Source organism: Egretta garzetta, unplaced genomic scaffold, assembly GCF_000687185.1.
Source record: "Egretta garzetta isolate BGI_Z169 unplaced genomic scaffold, ASM68718v1 scaffold181, whole genome shotgun sequence".
In the NCBI taxonomy this organism is placed as follows: Eukaryota; Metazoa; Chordata; class Aves; order Pelecaniformes; family Ardeidae; genus Egretta; species Egretta garzetta.
The window spans coordinates 289,660-314,129 of NW_009258667.1; the positions used below are offsets into that span (position 1 = coordinate 289,660).

General features: G+C 38.7%; 2 protein-coding genes across 5 annotated transcripts in view; one reads left to right on the forward strand and one right to left on the reverse strand.

Moving 5' to 3' along the window:
* Nucleotides 1-508, reverse strand: part of ZMYND11 (zinc finger MYND-type containing 11) — a 107,750-nt gene extending 107,242 nt beyond the window's left edge. For all 4 annotated transcript variants that reach the window (XM_035888409.1, XM_009648603.2, XM_035888407.1 and 1 more), the window contains exon 1: nucleotides 301-508. The gene's annotated coding sequence lies outside the window, so the exon portion shown is untranslated. The remainder of the gene's footprint in view (nucleotides 1-300) is intronic.
* Nucleotides 1-24,470, forward strand: part of VIPR2 (vasoactive intestinal peptide receptor 2) — a 227,810-nt gene that overhangs the window by 17,332 nt on the left and 186,008 nt on the right. The window contains exon 3 of the mRNA XM_009648605.2: nucleotides 18,794-18,877. Within this exon, the coding sequence (XP_009646900.2) occupies nucleotides 18,794-18,877 (84 nt within the window). The remainder of the gene's footprint in view (nucleotides 1-18,793; nucleotides 18,878-24,470) is intronic.

The window sequence follows — 24,470 nt, forward strand, 5'->3', positions numbered from 1 at the left end:
CTCCCCCTTCCCCATATGGCACCCCGCGGGGCAGGATTGCCCCCTCCCCTGGTGCCCAGCCCTTCCCCTGTCCCCTCTCCCCCATCTCCTTGGAACAGTGTGTACATGATTTTGTAGTTTTTTTAAGGCGCCATGTTTATAATCCTCCATCATATTAAAAAAAATCCACCCAGCATGAGACACGGCGTCTCCCGCACCCCAAAGCCAGGGAGGCAGACACAGAAATATCCACAGGGCTGTAAATTCACCCCCACTCCCGCACACACACCCCTCCTCCCCAGACTTAAAAGTCTCTCTCACCTTGTGCTGCTGCCGCTGCTTCTGCTGCTGCAGGGGGGGAGAAGTTAAGCCAGGGGAAACTTTTCAATCCCTTCCCCAGGCCGCTGCTGCCTCCTCCTTCCACATATTTTTCCTCTCAGAGTTTTATTGTGTCTGAATTTTCTCTCTCTCTCTCCTCTTCTGTCTGTCCACAGTTCAGGTTTCTGGGGTAAACAGGGTTTAGGATGGTGCTAGGGATATTTGGGAGAAGGAGAACTCTAGTGGTGTCTGCTGGAGTTGCTGTTTGTTTCTTTTTTTTTTTTTAATAATACATTTGAAACGGATCTTTAACTATTTATTATATATGTATTTTATTATACTCTTAGGTCTGGACACTATTTATTGCAGAGGACAAATCTGCCACTTCTCTGGCCCTGATACAGGGAAATTCCTTCTATCGTGAAGTCCAACTTGAAGAAATTCTGGACGTTTTCGAAAGTGGATACTCACATTGAGCAACAGAAACTAAACCATACAGAATCAGTGGTCTGACTCAGAGTGGGCTATATGTAGTGAGCTGTAGATCCACACTTTCACTGCAGGACTGGGAGATATATAGCAATCTGAAATATATATATTTATAAGCGCATATACATATGTAAGTAGCAAGAAAGCGTGTACATTTTGTCTTGTTTTTATATGGACTGTGAGATAAATATTATTAATAATAAATGTCTAAGGAAATGCACTCTAAAGTTTCTGAAATACTTCAGGAATTATTTAACGTAAAAGTAACATGCGTCACAATTAATTAGCCTTGACCAGAAATATGACATACTTTATTAAAATACACTGTAAGCTTAGTTATATAAACATTTATGCATGCAAATAATTTTATTTATGCGAGCAGTCATCAGTATTACTAAAAAAGTTTTGGGCTGCTAGTGATGAAAAAGATGCATCCATTGTGCCTGGTCAGTCAAAGATTTAATAGAGTTTGCAGACTGAACCGTTACAGGTTTCTCCAGTGTGTTTAGTAAATAAGATTTCTAGCAGTGTCTACACCCACATTTTGTTTGAGACTGCTGTATCGGGACTTTACATCCTCTTTTAAAAAAATAAAATGCAAATAACAGTTTTACTTCTATTATGCATTTAAATGTGAAAGAACATTTTACATTATCTAAAGTAAATAGATAGGAAAGAAAGTGCTGGTACTCAGCTTTCAAAGGATGCTGGAAGGGTTGCGCAAAGACCAAACAGTGGTACTATAATTTATTAACTACATTATATTGCTTGTATTAATAAATAGCAAATGAAATTTACAGGAAGTTCTTTAAGTAAGAAGGGATTTACCATCAGTATAATTACAAAAAGGCTAGCTTACGTTAAGCATTTAGTTGTGATGTTTGGCTCTGATTTCGTTAAGGCACATAATTTTCAGAAGGAATTTGATAGAAATATATGCCAGGTTTCCATGGGATATTGCTGGCTTGGCTGTCTTAGGTTTCTTTGAAACCTTCCCTATACAAATTGCATCTGAGCTATATTTATATAAGAAAAAAAAAATGTTTGGGTCCTAATAATTTCTACTGTTTCTACCAGTCAGGCTAACAGTTCTGCTCAAGCTGGTGTGGTTAAGGCACACCAATTTTTGCATCCAGAAGCGAACAGAGGAGCAGCGTAGCTAGCAGCATACCTAACCAGCTTTAACTCTTCAGCCAGAACAGCCAGGTACCAGAAGATTTATTACTCTGCCACAGTGCTTTCTCCTTACCTATGTAAATATTTACTTAAGGCAGAAGTTCAGCTGTCTTCAGTATAAAAAGGTTTTAGCCCTTTATCTCTTCAGAACCCACAGAGAGCTGTCAAATAAATATTTAGGCCACAGTTTCACCAATGCAGAAGCATATGCAGGGTTGAAGCCTTATGGTTTGCCTACCTTACAGGTTTTTACCTGGAGTCTACTGCTTGCCAACAATTTGCTGTACTTAACATATTTGTAAAGGCTAGTCTGGACCATCTCCAAATATTTGTTTCAGGATACAAATATTTGATTTTGGAAAGAACAAGGTATCCTAAAGCAAACACTTAGGGAGTGTCTGCAACCCTAGCCACGTTGCCTTGTCTGAGCTGGTGGGCAGTGAATTCAGTCAAGTGTAGAAAGACAAGTGTACAGCTGATGTATGGGTGTTAATGGGCCTTGTTTTAAAGTATTTTGATATCCTTATTAGGTCCCCTGAGTAACTGTTTGCATTATATAGTCTTCAGGATGCACATTGAGGATAAAACGGATGCATTTTTTGGTCATTCTAAAACTTGTTTTTATCTGTATTGGAAAGACTTTTTAATGCTCATTAGCATATGGGTTTGAAGCCCTGCTAACCAGTCTTGGTTAGCCCCCATTCTTGCACTGATCTGCATTTAGTTTGATACCTAATACAAGCCCTTTAGCAGATGTCTTTTGGCCAGTAACTTTCAGAGAGAACACGAGCTGGGAGCGCCAAATGGCCAATGCCGAACGGCCAGCGCTGTACGGCCAACGGTGAACGGCCAACAGTGAATGGCCAATGCCAGAGCTGTCACGCAGCGGCAGCCCGGCAGACAATGGGGAGGAAATCCCACCCTCCCCCAGCGCTGGGCAGTGGCAGGTTTCCTCATAGGCAGGGGGAAATGTTTGTTAGGACAAAAAGCAGGCTTAGAGCCGTCTCCAGCCCCCCTTCCCCAGGGACTGGGGGCGGTGCAAGGCCACGGGGCGTTCAGGCATTTCTTCCCTCCCCAGACTGGAAGGTCCTTCAGAAGGATGAGCAGGGAGATGGGTTTCTGGAATAGGACGGGCAGGTCTTGGGCTGAAGTAGCTCAGTTAGGGAGTGAGTTTGCATGTCAAAAATGTCTGTAGAGCTGCAACTGGCAGCTCGGGGTGTAATGGTGAGGGGTCCAGCCATCTGCTTGCTTGCAAGATTGTGGAGAAAGAGAATGCACCCCTAATGCAATGTTAGAAAGAAAACATGATGAAGTTACTTCCTTTTCAGTAGAAGGTACTTACCATAGGAGCACACTGAGTGTGTGCTGTATGCTTTTGCCAGTATTGCTGCACTGGTGTGTGAACAGGTTTGTCAGTACTGTTTGCTTCCCTTGGAAAAGGGCTTGGAGGGCAGGAGAAGAAGCTGCATAAGCAGAAGCACAGATTTTCCAGAGCAAGTGGCACCCAGCCTAAGAATATAATCTACTGCTGTGAACTAAAGGGGATATCAGGCAGGTTCATGGGAAGGAAATCCCTTGCAGGTTGGAGATGCACAAACCATGGCTCTGAAAATCCCTGAGCTGAAAGCATTTGGAGGCTGGGACACAAATACCCCAGGTGCCTGGCTGTTGCCATGTTTCACAAGATATGGGGACTACTATGTCCACTACACTTTTTGCACACAAGAGGACTGATGCTGTGTAGTAATGTGCAGGTTGGTAAATATGCCTCCATTTTGCTTTTAAATTATAGTCCTCCTCTCCTTCTTTTCAAAAGGCCTTTTTATTTTTAATTCTAATACCGAACAACGCAATCCTGTATGTATATGACCTTTTATTCTTACTACGCTCTTTTGCCATTCTCTTGGCTCAGTGGTACAACAGGCAGGTGAACAAGTACATCATTGCTGGCAGGTTCTAGGCACCGGGCTCAGGAGCATGAAAACATCAATTGAGCGCTTCCCTTAGTAGAGCAGGGAGTGTTGTATCCGCTCCATCACAGGACTTGTGCTGGGCTAATGAATGCACAGCCCAGCCTTCTTCTCCAGGACTTTCTCCCATCTTCCTGGCTGAACCAAACCCACCCACTATGTGCTCAAGTCTTTATCTGGCTTTGTAAGATAGCTGTCTCTTGCTGTTGGTGCCAACCCACTTTACTGTGTGCTCCGCTCCCAGCCGCACTGAAACAAAAATAATTTGAATGTGTTTCCTGAGAGGCAGGTCTGCTGTGTTGTGATCATAGAAGTATTAATGCAGAAAATTAGTGTAAATTTTTCATCAGAACAAAGTTTAGCAACATACTTTTCTTTTCAGTAAAGATCTCAGCAATGCATTTAATTTAGGAAGCTGGGGGAAGGGAACAAAGCCTTAACAACAGCAGGTTCAGGAAATCCACTGAGCTGAAAACAGTTGGAGGATGGGAGAGTCTTAGGGAGAAGCTTATGCTGTTGTTTTTTTCCCCGGGCATTGAAAAGAAAATACCAGGCTCAAGAGGGGGACACAGAGCAGAGAACCCCCAACAACATCTGCTGCTCCACAAAGCTGTCTAAGGAATGAGTTCATGCCACCCAGAGGTGCTATCCTTGCAGGCTTGACATGATGAGAATTGAAGTAGACCCTGCAGCAGCCAGGATCCTTCCTCCTTTTTCAGCTTCCTTCTCCTTGCTATGTCCCTGTCCATGCAGACTGGCCGTCCAGTGGTGGCTAGCCACAGTGCTCAGAGGAACTTAGTGAGGAATTCTGCGACTTGACAGGGCTTGAGAAAGTAAGGGTATAAATAAAAAGGTGGGAGAAAAGGTACAGGCAGAATTTCTAAAGATGTTCTGGGGTGTTTGATGGAGAGAGTACATTGTGGGGAGGTGGATCTTCAGTCTGACCCTCCATGGCCAGTATTCACATGTATGAGTACCTTGTGGCTACAATAACTGGTAATAACAAAACCAGAAAAGCCTGCCAAGTATAGATGTAGATTAAGATACAAAATGCATTATTTCTTCACTGTGTTCTCTCTTTACATTTTCATGCACAACTGGGAATAGAGGTTTATCCAAAAAGTTTACCTGTGAGTAAACTGACATATGTTTGTGACATATGACATGGCATGTGTTTACACCAGTATTATGCTTCATGAAAACTGTTTGCATGATTCAGCACAGAGTCTGCCAAAGGGAACTTAGCTCTGTATTTTTTAACTAATTCAAAACAACAGAGTGAGTTTGTATCAGTTTCATATTTTGTGTCGTCTGGCTACTGCATTTTCGATACGAGAGCAGGTGCCATAACATGTAACATGAAAAAATGTTTTAATGTCCGCTTCTAAGTGTACATCGAATTTATCTCACATGGGTTTGTCCAGTCTTGGTGTAATATCTAAAATCATTGATATCTATGCAAAACAAATACACAAAACTTAAATTTGCTTTTAGACTGAAATAGAATCTACTATTATTTTATGAGGATGCAGTGACTGCAGATATATAATTTGCCAGAAAAATAGCTATGATTATGAGGAAATAACTAGTACCTTTTGTTATTAAAATAATTACAAAACTAGAGTTTTTACATAAGAAGACATTACGAATGTCATAATTGCAGGGAAATGTTAAATACTTTGTGCAACATATTAAATGCCAACATAGCCAATAATAAGAAAAAAATGTCCTGTATTTAATGTAAGTGCCATCGGTTGTCCCAAGACAGTGGAAATACATGGATAAGGGAGGTATTACAGGATGCATTAGGAGTATGCAGAGACATCCGAGTACCTTTGCACTGAGTCAGTTCATGACAAGCTGGGCTTGACCAGGTTTGGTCCAGCACTGGCTTTGAGCTAATTATTGCAGCAGTAGTCTGTCCCTACCCTGCGCTTACAAAGCCTTCCATGTTCAAAGTTGGCTTGTTAGCTCCCAGGCTGGTTCCATGCATTCATGTGGCACTTCTTTGGGATAAATCAGCCTTTCCAGTAAACAGACTTCTGTCGTGTGTAGAGCAGAGACATCCAAATGTTTCTGAAAGAGATAATGTGTTATCAGTAGTACTGAACTGAAGCTAATAAGGCTTGTTGGACCCAAGCTGATCATATGCAGAGCTACCCAGCTGTGGCTCTGTACAGCTTTTTCCCCAGTTCCAATTTCCAGGAACACAGTATTTTGCATGGCATTAGCTCCAGTCTCACACAGCTTATTATGCCAGTTGCGATGCTACGCAAAAGAGGCAAAATTGTTTCTGGAACAGAGCTGCTCTTGAATCTAACACATTGCTGGAGCTAAAGATCCCTACCAGACTGAAGCTGGCCTGGCACAAAGCCATCTTGATGCGCTTGCAGCTTTGATGTATGCTGATGTTATCTGCAGCTTGAATAAACCTCCTAGAGATATCACTGATTGGCTGTACAGGATAGGCATAATGAATAGCAACATTTGTGTCAGTTTTGAACCATTATGGTCAAGATGAAAGCTAATGTAGGAACAAAAAAAACCCCACATCTGTCATTCTGTGGTTCTGACCCCTTATTTGAAAGCATCTTCTGTTATCCAGAGTTAAAGATAAATTAGTTTTGATCCACTATCACTGATTTCATTTTTATTGCATTCTGTAGGGAATCACCTGCTCAAAATAAATTGTAATATTCAAGTCTAATTGTCCGATCACTAACAATCTTCTTACCCTGATGGAATTGGAAGAGAATGCCATGACAAGTTAACCAAAGTGGAACTTGTACACTGGGACTGTTTCAAATGATGGGATTTGAAAAGAATGCTGGGAAAAATAGATTGTATATTGTTGATCTTACATGTCATGTAGGATACGTATTATGTATAATTTGCAAGCAGTAGATTTTATTTATATATTTGTCTATTTATCTTAGTTAACAGCTGCATTATGTTCAGCAGATGGCAATGCAATCACTTAAAAGATTTCTCATTAAAAAAAGAATTTATTAACATCCTATTAACTTCAATAAGAATAGTGTGGGGTTTTGATATATCTCCTAAGTTTACAAGACATACTATTCAAAAGTCATGGTTAGCTATTGCCAGGGTAACTAAAATAAAGTTACATTGAAATAGTAACGTTGAATATTCCAAATTGCTGAATTTAAAAAGTTCCACTGAATTTCCTCAATCCTGAACGCAAAAATAAAATTAATCAGATTTTGACATGCTGAACTGTATGTGCGTGTCACTCAGGGCGATCTTGATAATACATTTTGTGTTCAATACCTGCACTTACTAAATTTTTCACATTGAGAAATAAATCCACATGTTTTATTTCTAGTATTTGCATGTTTATAGCCTCTTCTTAGTGCTGGACTAGTGCTAATTTTGTTCAGTTGTTAACATAAAAAGAAAGATTTATTATCCCCATATTTCAGTTCTTATCTGTAGGTCATGTTACTTTTCATGTCAGTTATTTATGTGAACATTTTCCCTTTTAGATGAATACTATATTGCATTCACGTTGAAAATAATGTTGCCTTTGAATGGTTTAGCACAGCACCAAGGTATTGGGACAGACAAACAGGCACATTTTTCCTTCTTTCTCCCATAAGTCTAGAGATCTAGGGAACCCTGCTCAAGTGCCAATTAAATAAGTGGTTTTTTTTTTTAAAAAGCACTGCATATAGTTAGGGAGTATGCACATTCTTTCTTTAAAGACCGTTTGTGGCTCAAAAGCAGTTCACGTATTTAAGTTTCCTTGGACCATCTCAGCCATTTAGTATTTCCCTCAGCAAATACAGACAGAGGAAGGGAACAGGCTACAGCCACCAATCCTGCAAGCACTCTTTCATGTTTTCAGTGTAAAAACTGTAGTTAAAACAATTAAGTTTCATGTGAATGAAATGGTCCTGTTTCCTTTATTCAAGCTCTGAAGCTTGTTATATGCAAAGTTGCAAACAGAGGACCCGAGCCTGGGCATAGCCTATGAAGCCCACTAAAGTGTCTGGAAAGACTCCCATTGACCTTAGTAAACCTGGGATCAGAACATAGTAACTTCCATTATTCTGGACCAAGCAGGATTTGCAAACCATTGGAACACCAAATAATTTTTCTTCTGATTCCTTCCTCTCTCCATTCTGTGAGATGTGGTTGCAGAGGACTTTAAGACATTTTATGCCTTAGTTCAACTCTTCAAAAAAATGCAGCAATACTAGTTTTGGACTAGTAAAAATATTCTACGTTCCATAAGATCAAGCTAAACATGAAGTGTTGGTATGATTTTAGAGCATGAGCAAATTCTGTGCGACTTTTTAAACAAAAATAAAGCATAGTGTTAGTTCTGAAATCTGTGATTGAAATAAGCAGAAAAATTGTGGAATGCTAAAAATGGAAAGAATTGTATTTGGAAAACGAATGGACAGAACTGGTGTTACATAATCATCCTTGTCTTGTATTTAGAAGTATTTTTCTATGGTATTCAGAAAAATTGCGAAATGGTAGTTGTACACATGGCAGAGAATAACACAATTTTGCTCATAAAAACTCAAGAAGTTACAAGAAGTTTACAAAAATGTTCAAAGGGGATTCTGTAATAAACACTAATCAACAAAACATTGTAATAAATAATTTTACTATTATTGGAAAAGTGAGTGAATTGCCAAATGGATTCTCAGTTTGCAAAGGGGGCAGAATTTCCCCCATTCCTCTTATTTAATGTGCTGCATTTTAGCATCAAATTTATACTGCTTGATAAGATAAAACCAGGACAAATTATCTGACAGAAAATCTTATGTTTGAATTCTTTTCCTGGACTAATTTGTGTCCATAAGAAAATTTTGCAGAGGTTTTAGAGAAATGATTGTATCAATTAGTTTCCTGGGGGGGTGAAAATTTACTTAAGAAGTTGTATTTACTTCCTAGTTACTGACTACAAGCACATAAGGTGTGTCCTGGATGGAGTGAGAGAGGCAAAAATGTAGTTTATTGCTATAAACCAGTGAGTTAACTCTCAATGAGTGAGTTAAGGCTCAATGGTAAATGTGACAGTCGTTTAACAAGGTTCGATTGCAAGGTGCACTTGGTTATTTACTGCATAGAGGACAGGGTCAGCCAAAACTGTCAGGGAGATCCTCTCATTGGGTCATGAGGTTCAGAAAGGACTCCTGGCTTTCTGAACTCCTTCCTCAGAGATGAGTCTAGGTACAGCTGGATCCAATCCTAGTCCCAGACTTGGTCAACTGTTTATGTCTAAAGGACTATATATGCACAATCAATCCTCTATATCACTTAGCTAAGATTTCAAACTTTAGCATACTATTAGCCACTTACTGAGATCTGTTGCAGCAAGGAATCTCTCAGCCTCAAGGAGTAACCTTGAGAGGTGTCCCTGCTTAAGATGATGGGCTCGAAGTCATATTTGCATACAGATGTTAAGTTTCTTCCAGATTTGGCTTAAGCCAGACATTGACCAGCACTGTGGTTAGGTGGGTGCATTGCACAATAGCCCTTGGCTATTGTGTTGTTATCTGTCTCCCCCAACTCCACTGTGAGTGAGATGCATCCATCATGACCAGACACATCTATCACGACCACCACAGGTGGTTATTGCTTGAGCAGGGTCACAGGAAAAGGTCAGGTGTGGGGGGGAGCACACTGCCATACGCCACCCCATGACAATAGTCAATTCATCTTACCTTCACAGAGTGGTGGTACCGTTGCCTTTTGCCTCTGTGCCATAAATAGTATATTGATAGTTCATGTGCTTATAGATCCACGGTAAGTAGGCAGTGAAGCAGTGCTATTTGTTATGCGTTAATTTGTATGTTTGGGGTTGCTGAAGTTGGGTTATTTGTTTTATCTTGTACCAAACCTTTATATACAATATACTTATAAGCAATAGACATATTAAAGTTAGAGTTAGCAAAATCACAATTGTGTGAAGCATAAGATTAAACAGTCCTGTGGCTGTTGGTGACCATCCAAGACGAATTTCCCATCAGTGGTGTTCTCCATCCTTCTTCGCTCTTTCCAAGACATGGTGTATCTCTTCTGTATCATGTTGAACAGTGATTAGAGTCTTGTGTCCATTGTTTTGGATGCGTTCTAGAAGTTGACGCAGATCATTGTGTTGTAGTAGTTTCTTCACCAAGGTAAAATTCATTCTGATGGGAGTAGGCAATAAATCTTGACTCAATGTATAATTAGATTGTAACAACTGATAAGATGTAACAGAAGCTAAGTAATTAAAGTTGCATCCCACAACTTTACTAAAGTTACAAACACAAATATTTGAGTGATTGCAACAGTAATGTTACCTACAAATACGGAATCGCAAAGGGTTCTCATACAAACGCATCCTTTTCCAATGTATACAAGTACAGTTTCAGGGGTTTCATCAGGATGTATTTCAAAATGACAAATGTTTTTTTCAGCATCAAGACATGTCTTTGGCTTTGACAATGGTGCTCTCACAAATAAATTCTTCTTGTTCCCGTGCAATGCATGCATTAACATTAGCAGTTTGCCATGTTTCCATTTCGTTCTATGATCTAATGGAGGGCATATAGTTCCATACTGATTAATTTAATCCTAACGCAATGATTGAGCATATACCAAAGCATTGTGTATGGTTAAGACACAAGTTGTGGCCTTATTGTTGATGGGGTCATAAGTGAAATTGACTCAATACCACCAGGACAGGAATTATTTCTCAAATTTACTTGAATTATCCCAAATTAGCTTTCGAATTTCAATGGGTAGGGTGCCCTCTTCACCTTCTAATTGCTGCTGCCATAGATTGCATCCACAGTTGAGCTTGGATACAACTAAGAGCTAGAGAAACATTATTTTGGGCCACACCAAGTGCATCCACAATCAATTGGTGATCCCTCTTATTATTTTTTTTTCCCACGGAGGTAGTATATCAGATAAGAGCCATTGGTTAGTTCCCAATGCTAATACAGAAGACCGCAATGGGTGTAAGCAGCATTGTTAGGGTTTGGAATGGTAACATGAACACAGCATTTCTGTTCACCATTCTGCAGGGTGCTGTAAGAAAAAACAGAGACTTGTTTTGGCGGGGAGAGTCTGAACAGGTTACCCCATTAAAAAGAAGCAAAAATCCATTCTGTTTTGCACCACTGCTGTCAGTAACTCACCTGGGAGCTACGTTCACACCGGTCATCTTAATTCTTTGCCATCCAATCACATGCCCAGCTTCTTAGCACCTTGTTCTGCTAATAGTGAAATTTGTACTCCTATATCTATTAAAAACTTTACCATTGTCCTTAAGGAGCAACTGGAATTAAAACGTATAGGGCCACCATCACTTACCCACTGATAAGCGTCCGCTTCCCGGACAGGCAGACCCAATTGCCCTCCAGACACTATTCGTTTTTTCACTTCATGTCCTGCAATTCCTCCCTAAGGGGGAGGAAGGGGTTCTCCCCCTTTCTGGGGACTGATGCCAGAGGAGTTGAAATACTGCTCCTTCCTTTCACCCTTATCTCATTTCTGGAATGCTTCAGTCAGGCTTAAGATAATGCCAGTAGGCTGACCTTGAATCTCTTCTCTGGGAATGCTGAGGGCTAACCCATTGCTAATCTGCAGCTCTTCAGTGGCTTCCCAGTTATGCCAATTGTCACAAGCCCATTTTTCTGAGAAGTTGGAACTGGGATTCACTCCATGCCTCCGCAAATAATTGGTGATACTACTTGCCATCCTGCCAACTACACCAATTTGTCGTGGATGGAGTGAGAGAGAGAGGCAAAAAATGTAGTTTATTGCTATAAACCAGTGAGTTAACAACGTTCAATGGTAAATGCGACAGTGGTTTAGCAACACTGGATGGCAAGGTACACTTGGTTATTTACTGCATAGAGGACAAGGTGGTAATGCACACCATACATATGAGGAATAAAAAAGATAATACATGTCTCCTGGAAATCAAAGCACTCAAGATTACTCCAACAGGTGGTCAAAAATATTATAAGAGGCAGAAAAGCCCAACCCAAACCCCCTCTAAGACCAAGACAAAAATAATTTTTTGCAAATGGCCAGAAGACTCAGAGGGAACCATCTCAAAATATTTTATATATGTGTAGAGATACATGAAGAGAGAAATTAACCCTTTCTGTCAAGTTGGAAGTAATTTCCGATGTGTATGGATATCATGCTGAAACAAGAATTATAATAATAAAGTCCTTCCTCCCCCAGGAATTTAGTGACTAGAGAATGAACTCAGAGTATCTTCGTGGTAGCAGTGTGGCTGCTATGCACCTTAATGTATGTGAATTCCGGGGTCAAGTGTCCCAAACTTGTATCCACATTTATATTTTACTGGTTAGTAAGGCCACCTAGATGACAGGTGACACTGGTGCTAGCACTGAATTTCTCTTGCCTTTTCATTACCACAGTGAAAGATTCAAGTCCCCTGGTGGTAAAAAAGACATAACAGATTTAAGCACACTGTTTTAAAATGTGACGTCCACAGGGAAAAAATTATAAGCTACAAAACCCTTGCAGAACATTAATTGAATTGTTAGATTGTACTATTTGCAAGCATTTTCATTCAGTCCCGTGGAACTCCCAGGCTCAGGGAGCGTGGAGAGGTATGAGCTATTTGTAAGCAATTAGCTTGCCATGAAGTAATGGTGGCAGTTTGTCTGAATGTCTTCATGGAAACGGAGTGTGACAAGGAGACATACCTTTGGAGGATTGGAGTCTCAATTATTTTTGTCTCAGTTACTAGATTTACATGGCACAATACAGACTGACAAGATTCTGCCTTTGAGTTCTAGCGTAGCATTTCTGGGAGCGCAAAAGTCAAACCTGAACTCATTATATATATATCATAGAATTATAGAATGTTTTGGGTTGGAAGGGACCCCTAGAGATCACCCAGTCTAACCCCCCTGCAGTGAGCAGGGACACCGCTAACTCCATCAGGTTGCTCAGAGCCCCGTCCAACCTGGCCTTGAATGTTTCCAGGGATGGGGCCTCCACTACCTCTCTGGGCAACCCAAATGACAGCAATGTAATGGTATTATCTTTGGGAATACCTGATCAAAATGAAAAATATAAAAAAGACTTTAAAAACTGGGAAGCTCACAAGCTGCCAAAAGTGTTACAAAGAGATGCTTCCAACCTTTCTCACAGGTGACCCCTTCTTTAAGAAAAAATAAAAATCATTCTTCCTTCCAGAAACAAAGAATACAGACCAGAGTTATAAGGCTAGTGAATGTATGGCATGATTTGGTAGTTCAGTAACTCTGAAAGGAGCTGGTGGTCAAGCTGGATAATTAGTTGAACATGAACTTGTGTAGTTAATGGGAGGAGGATATTGTTGCAATAAGTAAGGTAAAGTAGAATGGATTAGAGGAGGAATAAGGAGTTGAAGACCAAATTAAAAATGAAAAGCCTTTGCTGTATTTGGAACAGTAAGGCTACAGGAAAGTTGTTATGACTTAAGGTTTAGATGATGTATATGGACACTGTTGAGAAGCTAAATTAATTTGCTGTAGCTGAGGCTTCAAAAAGAGGTAGTGAAGAATAAAATGCCAGAATAAAATGTCCTCTGTAAAATTTTTTATTAGAAGTTTGGGTTAATATTTTGATCATCAGCAACAAAACTGTCTGATTAATAAATAAAACATGTCCCTGACTATTATCTAGACCTGATACTAACCTACACAACATGCCTTACATTCAGGTGGCTAAATTCTCTTACCTCCAAAATACAAAGTTCTCATCTAAACAGCCTATTGGGAATAGTGTCTAGCTTGTACTGCCCTTGAGTCCTGCCTGGCCTTTTTTTATTTTTTCTTCAGAAACCATGTTAACCATTTAACAAAATCAGTGACCAGTGCCTGTGCTTGGACCTTAGCATTGCTTAGTTTATCAATATAGACATCGCTTCTGCATACTCCGATTTATAGAAATATATGTGAGTTCAGTTATTCTTAAAAAAGATTCATCTACAGACAACCCTGAAATCAAAGCAGAATTCCCATAACCATTGCCCTAAACAAATATTTTTGCTGCTACTAATATAAGCAAACTTTGCAAAGCAACTACAAACCTAGCAAGCAATGAGAGATGGATCTGAATGTGAATTCATGGAAATACAGTTTCAATTACTAGAATTAAATACATCATGTCTAGTGCCTGTTTGTGTGTGAAAGACATTAATTTGATTGTTTACTATTTAGTTCTCATCATAACTTATATTAAAAAAATACTGAAAAACTTATGTTCTCTGTATTGAAGGCCCATGATTTTCAAGCATTTAGGAACTTCTACTTCTTAAACAGCTTTTTTAACTTGTCAAGACATGTTTGATTTAGCAAGCACAATAATATCTGAATAATTTGTTTAAGCATACACAAACAACCTGTCTTAATTAGCAACATTAGAAATGTTAAAAATAAATGTATAAAAGTTGTAAGTCAGAAAAGTTAATACAACCTTATGCTCCTTATATCCTATTTTTTAGAAGAATGATGTGAAAAATGGAAACCAAAAAAGTAGAGCCTGTAGTAGTAGCGACAGCTGTCACAGATTCATTTTTGTCTCTCTTGGATATTAAAAATGGCTAAATAGAATTGATTAAACTTTTCTTTAGAGCTGCAGGAAAGGAAGCAGCTATGACAGATTTCATCCAACAAATTACATATTTTTTAAATTGAGGCTTATAATAAAAATACTTGGCATTATTATATAGTATTCATCCTTTGGTACTATGAAATAGAGAGGGGATAGTGAAATTCTACTGCTTTTTGTCATATTAGAACCATTGAAGCCATCTGCACTCCAAAAACCTATTGCTCAATATGCCTGTGGTTTACAGGAGCATATGTGTGAATCTTTTAATTCAACAAAAGAAGACAGATCATACTGATTATTTTTGTTGCACAGAGATGTTATGGATCTTTTCCTATTCCACAGTTTATTTTTGGAAAATAATTTTTATTTTTAGACAGACTAAATAGTCATTTTGCTAGCATTTAGAAAGCACAAGTTGTAAGTTAATATCAGTGGAATTCAAGGAAGGGGCAATGGGAGAAAAAGGGATCTGATCCCCAACGTCTTGTTCTGAACATATCAAGTAATAGCATATCCATCTCTCATTTATTAAAGCTATGAAGGTTGTAGTACTTAGATATCTACAGAGAGGTGTAACAGTAGAAGTTTAAACAATCACAATTTTTTTGGCCACAAGTGTCAGATCCTTAAACGTGGTACATAGGCAAAGAGACATTGAGAAAATTCAAGTTACAATGCCATTTTAAAATACTTTCTGTTACCTGCTGAGAACCATTTGTAAATGTTTAAAATTTTAAATGTTCATTGTAAAACACAGTAAAAGTCCCTGCAATGCCAAAATTTGTAAGTGTAACTCTCAGAGTCAAAAAAAAATCATGAATGATTCCTTATGCTTTCATATCACCATTGCATCTGTAGTGTTGGACCCTCTGTTAGGCCATACTCTGCATCTCTGAATTCAGAGGGAACTTAAAATGCCTTAGAAGTCAAGAAACGTTAGCTTGAATGAGGCTTTTAGAGTTGTTCCATTTATTTTATTTACATTGAAACCTAGCAAAATAATCTCATAGTTTTGGAGGTTGTTTTTACAGGCATGCATACAAAATAGAAATAGGAGCCCACTTTTAATATTTTACAAAAGTGATTTAGCAAGGCAGAAGAGGAAACTCCTTTCTTTCTAGCAAAGTCAATAAAAAACTCTTGTTCTACTAAGTTTCAAAGTTTGATGAAGTTCTGAGTTGTAAATGAGCTGAAGCCTGCTTCTTACCTTGGGAAGTTTTTGTAAATGCTAAAATGAATGTGAGAAGAAATAAACCTCTCTATGATATAGTAAGAGCATAATCTGAATTCCAGTGAAACTGTGTGGAGAGAGTCCTCTGCCTTACGCAACGTGAGAGAGGTCACAAGCCATATACATCACTTACACAGCCCATGCTGTACCAGGCAGGAGAGTGACTCTTCAAGGAGCAAACAAGCATATGCCCACGTACTTGGGGAGGGTAGTGTTCATTTTCTGCCTGTTATGGAGTGGCGTTGGTGACCGCCAGGAAAGCGAGGCCAGGAAGGACCTGAGACCCAGAGATCAGCAACTGCAGAGTCGACAGAGACACACCAGGGAAAAGAGAGGCCAGGAGAGTAATGGCGTTTTTCTCACCAAATCTGTTCTCTTGCTTATTTTTTTTCTCATTTTATCTCCTCCTTAGCACTCTTCATATTGCTGCCTTAACTTCACTGACTGCGTGAGTCTTCCATCCCAGACAAGGACTTACGTGGTCTTGAAGGGAGGAAGTAAGACAGCAGAGGCACAAACCTTCACATCTGAGTGAACATTGCTCAGGAGGGCATCAGCATTATGCTGGTGTGGCCTTGATGAAATCTATAGTTTCAAATATTAGAAACATTAGTCTGCAACTGGGTCAGTATTTTATTTTCTAAGATTCTTTTCCCAAACACTTTGTAAGCAACCAGTTGGAGGGGGGGCGGGGGCAGGGAGGGGCCATGTTAAGCCTTTACACAAAACACTCAGCCCTGTATATTTGTGCAAAATGTAAAATAGATGCCTGGCAGGCAAACATAGAGCACATACTGCCACAGTAAACTGGTGATTGCTTTCAAACCATTGCTTTCTACTTCATTGCGCATAAATATGATTCTCCTAACCCCTTTGCTGGAGTTTGACAGGAAAAAAATCACAAGACTTTCATGCAAGAACATCTAAAAGCAAACTAAGAAGGAGCATCTTAGAGGAAAAAGGACAGATACAGCTCACTGCCATAGCTATGTGCCTTAAAGCACTGGTGCTCCTGTGTGTATGGTCTAAGATACCATTGTCCTGGCTGGCTCCAAAGTATGAATAACTGTAACCAGGTCTGCATTTGAAAGAACTGTTTGCTATGTCCTAGTGAGGCACTGAAAATAGAAAGCCAACCTGATTCTACTCGCTGTGAAAGGCTGTGTGCTTTTCTATCCTAATGAGTGATTTGGTCAGTTTGAGATGTTGTGTATTAACCCCAGCAGGCAGGTCAGCCCCAGATACCACTCCCTCGCTTGCTGACCCGCAGTGGGATGGGGAAGAGAATTGGAAGGGTAAAAGTAAGAAAACTTGTGGGTTGACATAAAGACAATTTAATAGGTAAAACAAAGCTACATGTGCCAGCAGAGCAAAACAAGGAATTCACTCACTGCTTCCCACCTGCAGGCAGGTGTTCAGCCATCTCCAGGAAAGCAGGGCTCCATCACACGTAACAGTGACTTGGAATGACAAATGCCGTTAACTCTGAGCATCCACCCCCTTCCTCCTTCTTCCCCCAGCTTTTATTACTGAGCATGTTGTCATATGGTGTGGGATATCCCTTTGGTCAGTTGGGGTCAGTTGTCCCAGCCGTGCCCCCTCCCAGCCTCCTCTGCACCCCCAGCCTCCCCACTGGTGGGGCAGCATGAGAAGCAGAGAAGGCCTTGAGGCTGTGTAACTGCTGATCAGCAATAGCTAAGACATCCCTGTGTTATCAACACTGGTTTGGTCACAAATCCAAAAAATAGCACCATAAAAGCCGCTATGAAGAAAATGAACTCCATCACAGTCAAAACCAGTACATGAGATTACTATAATTTGTCATATAACTCAAATCCATTAAAAAGGGGGTTCAGTAGCATCCTTGCTAAATAGAATATTTACCATAAGCATCAGACACAAGTGACTCCTGTGATCTCATTGATAAAGATCCGAGTGTTGACTCCTCCGTCTGTGCAGATGCTCAGTTTGGGACCAGTTTGCTAACCAAGGGAAGCAGGTTCTCATGATGTTCTCTGTGTGCAGGCCTTTTGAGTGAATTCTTTAAGAAATCTTTTTTGAAAATATGTTTTAGAAGTTGATTATATTTGTTGCCACCCTAGGCATTTTCTTTTTCAGCCACTATTTACCTTGGGAATATGAAGCTGAGAACAATGTGATTTAATTTTGCTGGTTGAGATTCAACCATTGAAGAAAATGGCTGCTTATTTAGTTTTAAAACAACTTCATCCAGTGGCAATACATTCATTTTGAGGTGAATCTTCTTTTAAATGTTTTTATCTAAAATAATTTTTAAAAGTTTTCCAGAAACAAAGCAGGGGAGAAAAGGAGAAAGTCTATGTTGGAAGAGTGAAGCTTTTAGTAACAGTATTCATATAAAAACTATAATGTAATGAGAGATTGCAGGAGGTAATGAAGGGGAATTTTAGGAGTGGATGAGAAAGAAGCCATACATAGTTGCTGTTATGAAAGCTTTGTAAGAGAGAAGGACTTTGTATTTTGAACATATCAGAGGTGGAAACAGCACATAGAGTTTTAAATAGGCTGAGGCATTGCTGAATGTGTACTCCGTCCGCTTTAGTACACATATCAAAATGTAAATGAGAAGGAAATCAAGTCTTGCTGTGGATACTATCACCTGTACATCAGGAGGTATGAGTTTGCCATCTATGGACATATTATTCAATGCTAAAAAACATAGCTGCACCTTATTTGCATGGGCATTTTAAAAGACTGCTAGTTATTCCTGCTAAGTTTCATTACAATTGCGGTTATAAAAATAAAGTATAAAAATCCATTCACTTTGTGGTTTTAAGCTTTATTTCTGATAGCTTGTAGGGATAGCTGTACAGTCTTTGTTGGACTCTTTTTCCCCTCTTTGAAGGTACTTGAGAAAGTTAAGGAGGGTTTGCAATTTCTTCTCAGGTCTATAGGTCGCTCATCTTACAAGGCTACTGTCAATGACAGTCCCATGATTTGGCCTTCAGAGTTGAAATTGTTTTTTCTCTGTTTCTTCCAGATACCGCAAACAGTATACTAGATCGGTTGTTGACAGTATGGATGGGAGTAAAGTAATCAAGGACAGTCTGGAAACTCAGCGATGGTGAGAACATGAAAGCATGTGGAGTGGAGCTTGTAGAGTTTGAATTGCCCCTGGTCCGGGATCTGAAAGATCATTGCTCATCTTGTGTTCCTTCATGGCACTCGTGTCTGTCTGGTTTGCTGGTGCAGCATGTTGCCAGCATTGAACCTCTCAGGAATTCAGAGCTTGTTTAGCAGAGGGTTCGTACTTCTGCAGCCTGTTTCTGACGGGGTGAAAAGCCAAATTTTTGAAAGCCCAATATTGCAATGTGAGAATTTCTTTGTATTCAATTATTTGGAGAGGGAATGGGGCAAATAATGGGGATTTATTTGATTAATCTATTTGTTAATTACTGTTCTTTAATTATTTCAGGTTCCCACATGCTAAACTTATTGGGCATGCTAATACATTTCAAAATAAAGTTTGGTTTTTTATTTACTTCAAATAGTGATTTGGAAAATTTAAAAAAAAAAAAAAAAGAGAAAGGAGAGTACAAAAATGGATAAATGGTTCATTCAGTGTGTTTTCCAGTCTGAGATAAACATCAGATAACAAACTCAGGGCCAAAGGCTATATGTTGACAATCAATTCTGCTCAGCCAGACATTAATAAATATGATGAATTTAAATTATGTGCTCTTCAATAAACATCTGAATCTTTATTTATACCTCTTGATTTGCCAAAATGTTTTGCTAGGAATCTAAGAGGATGAGGAAATAGGATAAGAACTACTTTCACAATCTGTTAAAGGAGAAAACTTGACATTTTTTTTAAGGAAACATGCATATTTTTTTCTGAAAAAATATTGTGAAAGACAGCTAATGGCATGATCAAGGGGAAAAAGGAATGTAAAACATATTTTAACCTATTCTAAAGGCAAGTAGCTGAAATAGTTGTTTTAATAATGTAACGGGTTTATAGAGAATTAACAATGAATTTCAGTAATCTTCCACTACCTTTCCTTCAACAAGTTTATAGTTGGAAGAAAGTCTTCCTGGCCTTTCATTTCTTTACCATAACAGTTTGTTATCACAAAAGCAGGCTAGTGTGTGCATGAAAGGGATGTGGCATTTCAGAACTTCATGGAGAAAAAAAAATAATGGAAGTAATTTTGTGTTAAGCAAATTATAAGCAAGCAGGAACATGAATTTTTGGCACATATTAGCAGGTAGAACTCCAAGAAACTTGTCGATTCCTATTCACAGTGGTCCCTGTAGGTATGCTTGGCTTTTCTTTGGCTTCAGTTCACTTTACTACTGTGACAGCTAGGAGTTATGTGTTATTTTAACTCTCAAAAGCCATAAAGGGATTAGGCCCACATTGTGCTGAATTCTACAAGGATATATAGAAACATGCTTTTCCTCCCTGAAGATCTTACTCTGTTGACTTTAGGGTCAGAGACAGAAAAGGCAAGGAGAAGAGATGCAATAGTACATAGAAATACTAATTTAGCATGCAACTTGAGTTTCAGATATTTGTGTTTTATTGGATTATATGTAAACTATTATTATAATTTCATTATTTTGTTCTACAATGGTTTCCTTCCCAAACTCTTCTGGGTACTTCCTCTCCCTTTTCACTTTCCTTTACAAAAACTGAATCCTAGCATTTATTTTCACCCTTGTTTCCTAAGGGAACACATGATCACATTTTGTTTGCATGAGAGAGAGGAAGAGAGAGAAAAAAAATCATTGTTACAAGTGTTGTGAAAATACATAGTAGGATGGATAGAGGAGAGCCTGCAGAATCCTTTATTAGATGATCCAGATCCACATTTACACAAAAGGCCACTGTGTGTAGAACTGCTTGCGTCTATTGATAAACGTCCACTGTGCTGGCACTTTGTTTCAGCATGTAACATGTATTTTTAATTTTAATGATCAATCATACATCTGTCTGGAGATGCAGTTACTCTGCACAAAGAACTATGGTATCTAGATATGCAATAGCATAGTTGGGTACCCAATATTTTTAAATCGTTCCCTGTGTTCTTTAAGATTCAGAACACCCTACTTTCCTTAGCAAACACTATCCTTCAAGAGAATCACAAACAAAGGATGAAGAATATTATTTGATAAATATTACATGTTGAATACCACCAGGAGTGGTAAAATAACCAGCTGGTCACATGCAGTCCAAGCAATTGCAACAGGCATATTGTCAGGACTATTGGTGATATTTAATTATGATTGCCTACAGGCATATATTACACCTTGCGTGTCACCTTCAATTGTTCAATCTGTTGTGTCTGCAAACAGGATGAATCCCATTGTCCTGCAGAGGTAAAAATCTGAGAAGTGCCTTTTTGTGGGCACTTTGGTGAGCTTGGAAGTAGTAATAGCTTCTGAGAAGACACATCTATCACTACTGTTTTGTTCATGTTTGACTATCTGGAATGCAAAAAAAATGGAAAGAAAGCAAGAGATTGTACAGGATAATTATAGATGAGATATATAATGTCTGACTTGGCTTATCTTAGTTTAGAGGAATTATAACCAATTTTCCAATGAAGACTTTTCAGTGTTGCACTTCTGAGAAGCTTCTATTAGTCATAACCCCTTAGGCACACCTGATATGAAATTTGGCATGAAGCAGTATGCTTTCAGCTACACCTGTGCAATTCAGCTGAGTCCAGTATGAAATGTTTTTCTCATCTCACTCTCACACAAGTGTGTTTATAGAACTGAAAGCACAACTGAAGAGTGAAGGGTGTTGATGGAAATGGAGCACAAAGACTTGACATCTTCCTTCTTGAGAAAGTACGATGCCTGGACAGCCACACTGAGCAGTGTGGCCAGCATATGAAATGCTTTCATTTCAAAAAATATCTGATAATGATCAGTTTTTATTTAGCCATAGGATTAATGAGATGTGTACAGTCAGTGTTCTGCTGGTAGATTAGATGGCTTCTTCTTTCCAAAGTGACTTAAGATGATGGAGCCTTGAGATTTTATTGGCTAAACTTGGCAATTTTCTGAACGTTAAATCCATTCAAAGGGTTACAAAAAGGATATCTGAAAACTGGGAAACCTCAGTCAGTGTCCATTTAAAAAAAATTGGGTTCTGAAATAATGAAGAAGTCACTTGTTTTAAAACCTGCTTTGGTTCCCGTTTAAATCAATGATAAATATCTTACTGAATGAAAAGGGAATAAGAACAGATTCTTGATGCATTTTTCATTTGAGATTTGCAAGCTGTTTTTCTTGTGCAGCACTCTGAACTATGGTCTACTTGAGTTATGCTCATAGGAGTTAATTTTTCAAATATGAGAAAATATACAATCCAAAGCTTGCTTTCAAGTCTTAGTCTGCATATTCCTGAGGATTTTAATGCTGTCTCTTTTTAGTAAGCTACATGTATAAATTTGTAAGGAACTCGACGTTAAAAAAAGTCAGGATCTAGATATATATTTATATGTTGTCTAATATGAGACACATATATGTATATCTAGCAAACGGAGATATACCAGATTTGTTATTTATAATTTAAGTCCTATGAAGCAATTTTTCAGAGGAAACTCATTAATTCTTTGGAGAAAGACTCAGCTGGCATGGATTTGCTGTTGGTTATTAGGATTAAGAAAAAAATTAAAATAGTGAATCCTCTTATAATAGGGCCAGATCCTCAGAAGGTATAAATCACGATGGCTCAATGTAAGTAAAGTAAGCTCTGACAATTTGCATCAGTTTAGGATTTGACCTTCTCCCCAGAAAATTGTTTCTCTGAAGATCATACTTCCTATATTTGTCTTACTTTGTGCTGGCAGAGAATTAATTAACACATAATGGCTTTGGTGAACTCAGTATAAAACTTCTCTGTTCAAGAACTCTATTCATTTACTGTTTAACTTGCTTCATGGCTGAGTTAGTTCTGCAGGGTCATGCTGTACTAATGACCAGAGCACAGGAACATTGTCAAACCAATGAGGATGAGGTAGGCTTGGAAGCATTCCAGATTCTGTTCAATTAATCACTGAAATTTCAGGATCTTTGGGGACAGAGTTGAAAAGTAAGTTGAAGAGAAAGTACATAAAGAATTAGATTCATATTCCAGACGGAGGGAGTGGGAGGGAGACCTTACTGGATGAGAATCAAGGAAAGATGAATTGACCAAAAATATGAAGGAATAAATTTTTTAAAAAAGCATAAAACTTGTTACTGGCGATTTTTCAGAGGATTTTGATTATTTCTTCTTTACTGTAATTTATTTTTGTTCTTCTTCTTCTCTAACACTGCCTGATAGTGCAATCTCTACATCAGTGTGACTACTTGCATATGTCAAGACCATGCATGCATAAAAGCTTGTTAGATCTAGCTCAGAACTCTTTTTAAAAGTTTTCACTTTCTTTTTCGCATTCAAGATTTTCTGCCACAACACACTGTTATATGTGACCTAAAAAAAAACATGCTGTGTTTAAGACCCCAAACTTGATAATTCTTGCTAAGGTCAATGAGAATTGCAAATGCTCAATATCTCTCAGAGAGGTCCCAGAGACAGGCATGGTCTCTGAACACGTGGTTCCAAATCCCTTTAGCACTACTGAGATAATGGTATGTGCACTGGAAGGAAAATAGGCTGCTCAAAGATTAGAGGAGACCATGTTTTTCTCATAAACAGCAATTCAGTTATTGATTTTTTTTTTTTAAATATCACTCAGCTGAAAACTTTCAGTAGGTGCAGTACCATGCCAGCTTCACACAAGTTAAGACAGAAGCTGGATTTCAGAAATTGAGCAGAATCTTCCTAATTCTGTCTTAGATTTCTAGCTAATCTTTTTTAGGCTGCTAAGCACTATTGTATCGAGTGGCTTGAACTTGAATTCTAGATACTGAACACATCACAAATGTTGTTTTTTTAGCAACTCTGGCTACATTTTTTTCTGGAAAAGAATTATTTTAGCTTTGCCTAATTGAATCAACTCAGATGCATTTAAATTCTATTGAAAGCTAAACTCTACTTTTAGTTTTCACATCAGTTAGTAATCAAGTACAAACTGTACCTACGAGCTCATTTTGACCTGCAAACTCATGTCAAAGTTGCAAACTGTCTAGATTTCAGTGTTTTAGCTTAATTACAATGGCAGTTGAAGGTTGTTTGGGTTTTTTTCAAGTAAGTTTCCAGAAGAAAACCCCAAACCCAACCTCTTTCTGGGGTTGAAATTTTTCAAGCTTTTTTTTTATCATTCAGTGAAGTCTAAACCTTTTATTCCTATAAATCCACTGCTGCACAGCTGGACTCTGATATTCTGGTTATTATGGCAGAACATTTCTGTAACAGTTTCTGAATACTTCTCTGTGAACTGGTGAAGCTGGTTGAAAACCCTGCCAAATTCTGTCTAACAATATTAATAGAATATTCAAGGTCTACCAGTAGATCAGGAGAAAATTGGACTATTTTTTCAACCATTCATCTGCTCGAACCTCTTCTTCCCCAAAGAATGAAGAAAAGGTTGCCCCTTACCCCTCCCCTTCCCACCTACAGGAGATGGAGCTCCCCATTCAGAAACAGAAATCTTTGGTAGATTTTTCACCTACTCTACTGAAGCCAGTATCACACCATGCAAACAACTTTCTAAGTTAGCTGAGATACAGGCTAATGTTATAACTGGGCACTG